We start from the raw sequence: 12,091 nt of genomic DNA on the forward strand, positions 1-12,091 counted from the left end.
AGCACTCTACCGAGGGCGATATTGTGAAACTCTGTCTGAAAAAAAAAAAAAAAAAAAAATCCTATGGGGATTCTGCAATCATCGTTCTATAGTTAATGGCTCAAAACAATTGGTGAAATTTTTGTTTCTTTTTTTGAGACAGAGTCTCACTTTGTCACCCTCTGTAGCATGGTGTGGCATAACAGCTCACAGCAACTTCAAATTCCTGCGCTCAGGCCACCTTCTTGCCTCAGTCTCATGAGTAGCTGATAATACAGGTGCCCACCAAAACACCTGCTTAGTTTTAGAGACAGGGTCTCAGTCTTGCTCAGGCAGGTCTGGAACCCCTGAGCTCAGGGATCCACGTGCCTTAGCCTCCGACGTGCTGGGACTATAAGTGTAAGCCATGGGCCCAGCCTTCTTCCCACAGTTCTTAAGCAAGGACATAAACAGGCATTGTTCATAGAAAGTGATTATTTGCTTGGAAGTAGAGTCGGTGCTGCTGTTGCAGAATCAGGTACTTAGAGTGGGCATAATGGAAAATAGCTAGTATGCATGTTAAACCTTGAGAGGTGATGCTTAACTAAGTAGTCCTCAGCCCAGGCCTCCAGTTAACATTTCATGGCCAGTATGAAGAAGCACCTCATCTGTGACTCTGCCTTCCCAAAGATTCTATGAGTCTGGGTTGTGTCATCCTGTGCTTTTCATTAAGTGTCTACATGTGATGCTAACGTTAGGCAAGTATCAACATGAGGGTTTCCAGGTACATTTGAGAGAGTGGAGTTTATTTATTTTTTTCCAGAAAGGTCACAGGGCCCATATTTTCATTTCCATAGCAGAAATTGCTGGCAAGGTAGGGGACTAGAGGGTAGGAAATAAGAAACGTATACTTTGGTCTTTATGTGGAATCTCCTTCTCCCTGACTCCTTTCATAAAGAATAGGAAAGGGTGAAATATTTTCTGTACTTCAAGGTCCCTCTACCTGTGGCTAGGGTAGTTGGTAGTAGTGAAGGGGTTAGGGTGATGCCTTTAAATGCATATTATCAAGCTGCAGGATTAATATGTCCAGATAATCTCCCCTGAGAAGGAAATCAAGGCAAGGAGGAGAAAGAGAAAGGAATGATTGCTCCTCAGGTAAATGTGTCCAAGGTCCAGGGCTATGCCCACTTTTTCTCCTGCAGTATCTTGTTTTTAAAATTTGGAAACCTTTACATCTCTTGTGATGTTCCCGCCTAATGAGTTTGTTTCACATACAAGTTTACTTCTTATACTAGTCAAGGGGGTCCAAAAAATCCTGCTCCTGTACATGTATGGCAGAGTCTTCTTTCTATTCTCTTCATCCAGGTTTCTCATATGCCCTAAAAATTTCTCACCTTAAGTTAGTATCCTGAAATAGTGAAAATGTTTCCTTTCTCTCTGTTGAAAGTAGAAAAATGTGGATGCCCAAGAGTCCCATTGGGGATGAGGCTGGGTCATTGGATATTAGCAAACAAGGGGAATATGTGCAGTTTAGCTTCCACCTGGAAGGTCCATCAGTTCTACATAGAATAAGATGAAGCACATGCACTTGTACAGAAGACAGCATTAACTGCCTAAAGTAACTCAATGTTCTGGACACCGGAATAATTAGAAAAGCCTGGCTTTCTAGAATGCTAAAAAGGACATATTGAAAGACATGATTAGAGACTAGAAAATGTGCCAGGTATCTGTACCTTGAACTTTGCTAAAAACTAGGTTTTTATTTTTTATATGGTTTTTATCAGATTATGATTGACTTTTTCTGCCCTATCACAGCAGTAATATTGCTTGCACTTGTGAATCGGTGTCATCTTTGTTTATTGGTTCAGAAATCGACTGGGATAAATCCAGTGCTACAGTTCACTGCATGTTTGACAAAATACTGTCATGGGACAGAAGCATTGGCATTCCTGTTGAGCTTGTTGGAAATTTAGTAATTGAGGCTTGGCACCTGTAGCTCAAGCAGCTAAAGCGCCAATCACATACAAAGGGCTTGGCAGGATGAAATCCATCCCGAGCCTGCTAAACAACAATGACAGCTCCAACCAAAAAATAGTTGGGCCTTGTGGCAGGTGCCTGTAATACCTGCTACTTGGCAGGCTGAGTCAAGAGAATCAAATCGCTTAGGCCCAAGAGTTTGAGCCCAAGAGTGTGAGCTGTGACGCTACGGCACTAAAGGGTGACAGCTTGAGACTCTGACTCAAAAAAAAAAAAAAAAAAAAGTTTTAGAAATTAATTTTTCACCCCATATCTTCTGAATAAATTTCTACATTTTTTTTTCAAGATCTCCAGTTCTTTACTGTACACATTAAAACTTTAGAGGTACCATTTAACTCACCATGAGTTTTTTTTTTTTTTTTTTTTTTGGAGACAGAGTCTCACTGTGTGGCTCTCAATAGAGTATAGTGTCATCACAGCTCACAGCAACCTCAAACTCTTAGGCTCAAGTGATTTTCTTCTCTCAGCCTCCCAAGTAGCTGGGACTACAGGTACTCACCACAATGCCTGGCTATTTTTTGTTGTACATGTCATTGTTGTTTCGCTGGCCCTGGTTAGAACCAGCCAGCCTCGGTATATATGACTGGCACCGTAACCAGGGTGCTATGGGCACCGAGTCCCGGCTTTTTTTATGTTGTAGTTGTTACTGTTGTTTGGCAGGTCCGGGCCAGGTTCTAACCCTCTAGCCCTGGTGTATGTGGCCAGTGTCCTAGCCGCTGAGCTACAGGTGCTGAGCCTGACCGTGACATGGTCATATTAAAACTGTACATGACTTACACTACATGATGTAAATAAGGCACAAAAGTATACATGCCAGTATTAGTGGCCTTTCGTTTCTATTGTGTCAACTAAAACAAGTGTAGTGTGTCCACTCATTTGATGGGTGTTATGCCGTCCCCTTTCATCCGTGTTAGACAACACATGAGGAATATGTCTCTTCTATACTTAGGTGATCCAATCCTTCATTTAAGTCAGAATAAGTTCTCTTCACTCATGTAACTAAAAGTGAAATTCAATCCCCCCCTGGCTTCTTGGTAAACATGTTTGTTTTTCAGGAACTGTTGACATTCAAGGACGTGTCTATAGAGTTCTCTATGGATGAGTGGGCCTGCCTGGACCCTGCTCAGCAGACTTTGTATTGGGACGTCATGTTGGAGAACTACGGACACCTGGTCTTCCTAGGTGAGGATAACTGAAATACACAGTTCCTGGTCTACGCTACACAATTCATATTCTCTCTTTGTAAAAGGCTTTTATTCAGTTTCTTCTTTGACTGCATGAGTATCAGTTTCTTATTTCTAAGGACAATTTAGGGATATCATGGCATAGAAAAGAAAATACCAGAGATGGTTTACTTTTGGCGTTAATCTTAGCCTTTTTTGGCTGATTTATATCCTTCACTAGATTAATGGTAATTTCAGAAATTTAGTGGCATAGATTGTTACCCACACCTTTAAGTCTGATTTTTAGCACGAAATTTTATTTCAGTACTACTGAGTGGTGGAGTTAAGAATCGTCCAACTTTAAATACTTTTTAAAGATTCTAACGTTTCTGTAAGGAACATCTATTTGGGGATTATTCTTTCAGGATGTTCTAAAGTGTTCTTTCTCTACGTTAGCAAGGTAATAGATGACCACTTGAAGAATTCCAACAAGAGTCAGTTTCCTTTTTTCTAATACAACAGGTCTTACTCTGTCTAAGCCCGAGGTCATTACCTGTCTGGAGCAAAGGAAAGAGCCCTGGAAGGTGAAGACACACCAGACAGTAGTCAAGCCCCCAGGTAGGTTGGAGTGAATGCAACAGGTAACATTGGTCGTTGGTTCAAAGGTCAAGGAGGAAACCACACTATAGAATATGATTAGGGAATCTCAGATTAAATTTGGAAAGATTTCTGAGAATCCTGGGTTTCTTTCTCTTTCTCGTTCTTACATAACAGCACTTCTATACTGTTGTTTTTTTTTTTAGTTTTATTTCCTTATTGAAACAGCGTCTCACTTGCTTGCTCTTGGGTTCAAGCAATCCTCTTGCTTCAACATCCCAAGTAGCTGGGACTACAGGCTGCCTCCACTTCCCTTGGCCAGTTTTGCAATCTTCAGTACAGTTGGTACCTCCCTCTTACTTAGTCTGGTCTTGAACTCCTGAGTTCAATCAGTCTACCTGCCTTGGCCTCCCTGGGTGTTAGGTTAGAAGCCCCACATCCGGTAGTTACATTTCTTAAATATACTATGTCATTAGGGAGTTTAGAGAATTCCTGAGAATATATTAATGTCTCTGTTGTTACAAAATAACTCTTTTTCTTTTTTTTTTTTTTTTTTTTTTTTATTTTTGGCCGGGGCTGGGCTTGAACCCGCCACCTCCGGCATATGGGACCGGCGCCCTACCCGTTGAGCCACAGGCGCCGCCCAACTCTTTTTCTTATAATTACCTCCGGATTAGGATATGCTTATTCATGCAGACACATATACACACATACATGCAGCAGAACCTCTGTAAGTTGACCACTGAAGGGATTGTAACAAACTTGTCAACATACAGAGGTGATTAGCATAAGGAACTAGGCCTGCTGTACAAATGCATATATGTTGTGCATGTCTGGTCTATGAATATCAGGTCAACTTGAGGTGGTCAATGTAGGGAGATGGCCAACTATGGAGTTTCTAGTATGTATATGTATATAAATATACACACATTGTTACATAAACACATACACACACACACAGTACATAAATCTGCAGGCCTATCTCCATGGTCATGAGTGTGCATCTTCCTCTAGGTCTCTGGATGGGTAGGACCACTCCCAGATCATGGGTAGGAGAAGTTTGAGATGACCATATAGTCACTTCAGAATTCTCAGTGAGACCAAGTTGAGTAGGCCATTCTCCAGACAGTAACCACGACCAGGGTTTTTTTAGTTTGCAAGTAAATGATGCTCTGCCTTCTCTAAATAACCCCCACGAGAACAGTAGGAGAATTTCACAGCCTTCTCCCTGGATCCTAAAGCCATCGTAAAATAACTTTTTGTGGGATGGTGTCTCACTGTATTGCCTAGGCTTGTCAAACTGTTGGACTGATGTGATCCTCTCACCTCAGCTTCTAAGTAGGTGAGATGACAGGTGTGAGTCACTGTGCTCAGGTGTCATTAAAACATTTTTCTCTGTAGATGGCTCCCCCAAATTTGTTACCATGGGGGGCAGACATGAACATGGGACTTCTATTCTACCATCTTGCTGATTTTACTGTCTCTATATATGTTTTCATATTCCATTTTATTCTGTATCCCCTTTTCTGTAATTTTAGATTTAAATATTCAGAACTATGTGTTAGAATTTCAACTTATGTAACAAATAATTTAGATAATGAGTAGGCATTCCATATGTATTAAGATGCTCACTTGAAAGTTCTAGTTTTTGTAGGGCAAAAAGAAAATCAACCGGTTTGTCATCACTTTCCTCCACTTAAATTATATTTTAATATTTCCCAAGTGCTTATTTTATATAGTATGAATTATCATATTTTACAAAGTTCATATTTTTTATTTAGAAATTTAAAGCTTTTGATTGCCTTCAGAGGGTGAATTAAATTTTTTCAGGTTTTGTGAAAATAGCAATGTATTGATAACATAATAAAACTATCTTTATTGTTTTGAAATGTGTATATATTAACATTTTCTAAGAAGTACCTCATATTGGTAAATTTTCCATCAAAGTTCATTGCCATATACTGCATTAAATATTCAATATACCTGTTCTCATTCAATAAAATGTTAACTAATATTAAAAAAAAAGTTTGTGCTTTGGATCAGTCCACAGTCACAGTGGAGCATTGTAGTTATCTAGAAAAGAGAATTTTTTTTTTTTTTTTTTTTTTTTGAGACAGTCTCACTATGTTACCCTCATCAGACTCCCGTGGTATCATAGCTCACAGCAACCTCAAAATCTCGGGCTTAAGTGATTCTCTTGCCTCACCCTCCCAAGTAGCTGGGACTACGGGTGCCCACTACAATGCTTGGCTATTTTTTTGTTGTAGTTGTCATTGTTGTTTAGCAGGCTTGGGTGGGGTTCAAATCCGCCACCCCCAGTGTAGGTGGCTGGCACCCTACCCACTGTGCTACAGGTGCCCAACCTATAAAAGAGAATTTTTCTTTGAGATGGAACCTCAGTCTGTTGGCTGGGCTAGAATGGTGTAGCATCGTTCCAGCTTCAAACAACTTCCAAACCTGGGTTGAAGCAATCCTTCTGTCTCAGCCTCCCAAATTGTTGGATGTACAGATGCCCACCACAACTACTGGATATACTTTTCTTCTTTTAGTGTAGAATGGGGTCTTAGTGTTGCTCAGGTTGGTATCAAACTTCTGAGCTCAAGCAGTCCTCCCACCTTGGCCTCCAAAAGGGTAGGATTACAAGTGTGAGCCACCTCAGGTAACCCAGAAATTTTTAAAAATGGTATAGCAATGTTGTACACAGAATTGAATATCTAATCTTATTCTTGTTTTATAATTCCATGTTAGTGTATTTCTTATCGTTGTAGGCTTTTAAACCTCAACTTATTTTGTGTTTGGTTTCACCTGTTTCGAATAATTTTGGATGAAACCTCAACTCTTACATATATTTTAATATGTGATTCACTTTAAAATGAATCAACTGTATGTCTTCTACTAATGATTGTTGTATGTTTTTTCTATGACTATTATCCCAAGTTTATTTATGGCTTATGTTGAATATTTCTTTTCCTGTGTGATTGTCAGTGGTTGTTGTGTCCCATCTAGGTTAATAGTCATGGGAATAGTCTTAATCTTGGCCTGTGTTTATTGATGAATCTGTATTTTGTTTTGAAGAGGAAAAAACTTGTGTAATTTTCAGGTAATATTTGAGAAATGTTGTAACTATTTTTGTTATCCCATTAAAATTTTAATTTTGGGCAAAACAAAGCTTACCACTTTCAATGTCTGTAAGTGTGTTTCTGTAGTATTAAGTGTATTTACACTTAATATCTCTTGTTACGCACAAGATTTTTTTAATCTTTACATCTTGGAAAAGTAAAACTCAGTACCTTTTCCAGAACCTCTGCTCATTTTACCCTCTCTCCAGTCCTTGACAGACTTTGTTCTGCTTTCTGTTTCTGTGAGTTTCACTACTTAAGATCCATCATACTTACTGTAACCGTGTGCTGTCACATTGTTGTGCCTCATTTTAGTTAACACAATAGTCTTAAGGTTTGTCCTTGTCCTTAGATGTGAGCTGGCTGGGGCCCACCTGACCTGTATCGCTCTCACCACAGCCTACAAAAGTGCTAAGATTGCGGCGTGAGCCACTGCCTCGGCCACGTCTTGGCTTTTATGAATAATGCTGTGATGGAAGTGAGTGAGAACATGTATCTTCCCTGTTCTGCAGTAGATATTTTGGATATATACCCAGACACGAGATCGCAGGTTCAAATAATAACTTTTAATTTTAATCTTCTAAGAAACCTTCTTACATTTTAATAGTGTCTGGAACATTTTTCCTCACCAACATTTCAAAAAGTGTCCACTTTCTTTTTATTGAGACAGAGTCTGACATAGTCGCCCTGTGCTCAAGTGATTCTCAGTTTCCCTAGTAGCTGGGACTACAGGCTCCCGCCACCACGCCCCGCTGTTTTTTAGTAGTGGGGTCTCGCTGTAGCTCAGGCTGGTCTCCAACTCAGGAGATCTGGCATCCGCCCACGTCAGCTTCCCAATGTGCTGGGATTACAGGCGTGAGCTACCGGGCCCGGCCCCCAAAGCGTCCACTCTTTGTATAACCTTGATAAACTTTTTTTAGTGTTCATTGTGAGTATAATGTAACACTTCATTGTGATTTTGCTTTGCATTTCTCCAATAATTAGTAATTTAAGCATCTTTTCAAATGTTTGTGGGCCATTTATTTATATTTCTTCTTTGAAAAATATCAGTGAGCTCCTGCCATCCACCTGGTTCTGTCTCCCAGAAAGTTAGGATTACAGACATGAACCACTGCTCCCCATCTCTTTTTAACTTTTTGAAGTAGGTCACCTTATGTCAGAGAATTTTCTTTGTAGTTTTTACCTATACAGGGTGTCCCCAAATTTGCCAGACATGCGTGCATAGGGGAAATGGGAAATTGTAGCTAAATGTACCATTACTTACAAAATATTCATACCATAATTTTCCATCATGTTTTTCTATGTGTTAAAATAAAAATATTAAAAATATAAAATATACCCACAGTTTCCTATGTATAAGTTACTTGGGACACTTTGTACATTGTAATGTTGTATGGTAGTATGAATACAGTAGCACTCAACTCCGTATACTTTAAGACATTAAGAACAAACGATAAATGTAAATCAACCGTGTGCGTACGGGCAATTTCATTTTCTTTCTGTTTGTTTACCTATATGTTACTTACTTTTTGTTTACATATAGTACATTTTCTCTTGGTTGCTTGCCAATGTTTATTTTAACCTGTAGGGGAATACTTATTAAAGCTCTCTTAATTTTAACACATTTATTGGTGACTATATAGTGTTTGTATGAATCATTCGTGGAATATGAAGATGATTTTTGAAAGGCTATATAACTACCTTTATTTTTGGTATTGTTTTTTTTTTTCTGTAAAAAACACATAACATTTGGGAGAGCTAGCTGGGTTTATTCCTCTCAAAATATAAATAACTAAAAATCACGTAAAATAGACAATTTAATATTTTTAATTACATAGTTGTGTTAAGCATATTGACATTGCTGTGCAAAAATATATCTCTAGGGCCTGTCGTGGTGGCTCACACCTGTAATCCCAGTATTTTGGAAGGCCCTGCTGGGCAGATTGCCCGGGCTCACGGGTTCCAGACCAGTCTGAGCTAAAGCAAGGCCCTGTGTCTAAAAATAGGCTTATGCCTATAATCCTAGCACTGTGGGAGGCCAAGGTGGCTGGGTTTTCTGAGCTTGCAAGTTTGAGATCAGCCTGAGCAACAGCGAGACCCGATCTCCAAAAATAGCCGGGCGTCGTAGTGGGCACCTAATAGTCCCAGCCACCCGGGAGGCTGAGGCAAGAGAATCATTTGGGCACAGGGTGACAGAGTGAGACTCTCTCCAAAAAAAAAACAATACATCTCTAGAACGTTTTTATTTTGCACAATTGAAATTCAATATAGGCAAAACTACTATTCATTTTCCCCACTGTCTGGTCCTTTATAAACACTACTCCATTTTTCTTCTGTTTCTACAAATGTAACTAATTTCATTATTTCATTTTATTTTATTTTTGAGACAGCATGTCACTTTGTAACCCTTGGTACGGTGCCGTGGCATCATAGCTCACAGCAACCTCAGTTTCTTGGGGTCAAGCAATCCTCTTTCTCAGCCTCCCAAGTATAGCTGAGACTAGGCACCCATTACAACACCTGGCTATTCTTAGTGACAGGGTCTCACTCTTGCTTAGGCTGGTCTTGAACTCCTGAGCTCCCACAGTCCACCAGATTCAGCCTCTTAGAGTGGTAGGATTAGAAGCAGGAGCCACTGTGCCTGGCCTTACTTTCATTATTTTATATAATTTTATTCAAATGTATCTGTTTTTTTTGGAGAACCTGTGTTATTTCATTTATGATAATGTTAGGATTTATCTTTATTAGAGATTTTAGAAGATTTCCTGATTGTTAGAAGCTGAGTAATACTTTCTTATTTACATATCTTAAATTATATTTCCCCATTTATATTTTGAGGCAGATGTGGATTTCTTTCACCTAATGAATTATGCGAATGATGCTGCAATAAATATGTGTGCAAATAGCTCTTCATTTGACTGTGTACATGAGGGCTGTAAATCTGTCCTACATTTTGTTTCATGTATTTTATATATATGCAAAATAATAAAAAGGAATTATATGCTTCTAACAAATAAGCCCTTATATTATTATTTTGTGTTCTTTACCTTTTCTGGAAATTTTGACTTAAGGTATATTTTATGAAATAAGACAGTTTTTTTTTTTTTCAGTTTTTGCCAGGGCCAGGTTTGAACCTGCCACCTCTGGTATATGGGGCTGGCACCCTACTCCTTGAGCCACAGGCACCGCCCCATAAGACAGGTTTTGCCTCAAAACATTTTGTGCCCTGGCTGGGCATAGGGGCATATATTTATACTGCTAGTAATCTGGGAGGCTGAGATGAGAGGATGTCTTGAGCTCAGCAGTTGGAAAGCAGCCTGAGTAAGAGCAACACCCCCTCTCCTAAAAATAGAAGATAAAATTACCTGACTATCATTATAGACACCATTAGTCCCTGCTTCTCAGAAGGCTGATTCAGGAGGATTGCTTGAACCCAGGAGTTTCAGGTTGCTGTGAGCTAGGCTGATGCCATGGCACTGTATCCTGGGCAATAGTGTGAGACTCTGTCTCAACACGTGTGTGTATGTCACGTGTATCTTATTATTATAATCTCCTTTGCTCTCATTTGATGAATTTCAATTAAATATCTTTCTCTCTGGCAATTTTTTTGTTTTGTTTTGCCTTTTTTAGACAATGTGGCATCATACCTCACAGCAACCTCAAACTCTTGGGCTTAAGCGATTCTTTTGCCTCAGCCTCCGAAGTAGCTGAGACTAGAGGTGACCGCCACACTCCTGGCTATCCTTTTGGTTGTAGTTGTCATTATTGTTTGGCAGGCCCCTGGCCAGGTTCGAACCCGCCAGTCCCAGTTTGTTTGGCTGGTGTCCTCGTCTCTAAGCTACAGGCTCTGAGACTCTGTCCTGTAGTGTTTTATTCCATTTTTATCATTACCTGTAAGATAAGTATCATTTAAATAGTATATAGATGGATCTTGATTTTTTCTTTTATTTTTTAAATCCATATCTTTATTTAGTGTCTGTCATTTGATTGTTACATTTAGTCCATGAATATTTACATAATTTTTGAAAGAGAGAACATACTGTTGACAACTATTACCCGTTTCCTTAGATTCTTGCATCCATTTTTCCGTTTCTATCTTCATTTCTGTCTCATTGATTTGTGTAGTAACATGCTTTGCTTTTTTATTATTTGCGTAATTATAGGTATTTTTATTGTAGCTACCATAGCAATTACACATTTTCAAAGTATATTTTAAACTGATAACAACAGCTATTATTAGTTTTTATTTTTAACATCTGTTCTCAATTATCTTATTGAAGTTAGCAATTACATCTTGTTATATTGTACGTGTACACCCATCATTATACATGTAGACCCAAAGTTTAGTGCTAACTTTCTGTTTTTGTCCTTGAACTCTCACGTATGATTTAAAGAGTTTCGTGCACCATCTTTACAATAATGTAGCATTTCATGTAGGTGTACTTAGTTATCTTTCCCAGAGTTATTTATTTTTACATTATTTATTTATTTACTTATTTATTTTTGAGTCAGAGTCTTACTATGTCATCCTAGGTAGAGTGCTGTGGCATCACAGCTCACAGCAACCTCCAACTCCTGGGCTTAGGCAATTCTCTTGCCTCAGCCTCCGGAGCAGCTGGGACTACAGGTGCCTGCCACAACGCCCAGTTGCAGTTTTTGTTGCAGTTTGGCCAGGGCCAGGTTCAAACCCGCCACCCTTGGTATTTGGGGCCTGTGCCCAGCAACTGAGCCATAGGCACCGCCGTTTTTAATTTTTTAATGTTTGTTTTTTTACATCTGTTCTCAATTATTTTATTGACATCAGCAATTACATCTTCTTATATTGTACATGGAGACCCATTAGAGGGTTAGTGCTAACTTTCTGTTTTTGTCTTTGAACTCTCAAGTATGATGAAGAGTGTTTTGTGTACTATACTTATAACAATACAGAATTTCATGGAAGTGTACTTAATTATCTTTCCCGGAGTTATTTATTGTTGCATTATTTATTTGTTTTTGATACAGAGTCTTACTATGTCACACTGGGTAGAGTGCCATGGTGTAACTGTTCACGGCAACCTCCAACTCTTGGGCTTAAGTGATTCTCTTCCCTGAGCCTCCCACGTGGCTGGAACTATGGGCACACACCACAACTCCTGGCTATTGTTTTTCTTTTTTTTTTTTTGGTAGTTGTTGTTGCAGTTGTCCGTGTTTTTTGGCCAGCCCAGGCTGGGTTTG

The 12,091-nt window shown here is 39.2% G+C and overlaps 1 protein-coding gene across 1 annotated transcript in view; it reads left to right on the plus strand.

Moving 5' to 3' along the window:
* Positions 1-12,091, plus strand: part of LOC128572812 (zinc finger protein 493-like) — a 58,090-nt gene that overhangs the window by 18,300 nt on the left and 27,699 nt on the right. Inside the window, exons 2-3 of the mRNA XM_053572922.1 lie at positions 3,051-3,177; positions 3,681-3,776. Coding sequence (XP_053428897.1) covers positions 3,051-3,177; positions 3,681-3,776 — 223 coding nt within the window. The remainder of the gene's footprint in view (positions 1-3,050; positions 3,178-3,680; positions 3,777-12,091) is intronic.

This window comes from Nycticebus coucang, chromosome 20, assembly GCF_027406575.1.
Source record: "Nycticebus coucang isolate mNycCou1 chromosome 20, mNycCou1.pri, whole genome shotgun sequence".
Taxonomy (NCBI): Eukaryota; Metazoa; Chordata; class Mammalia; order Primates; family Lorisidae; genus Nycticebus; species Nycticebus coucang.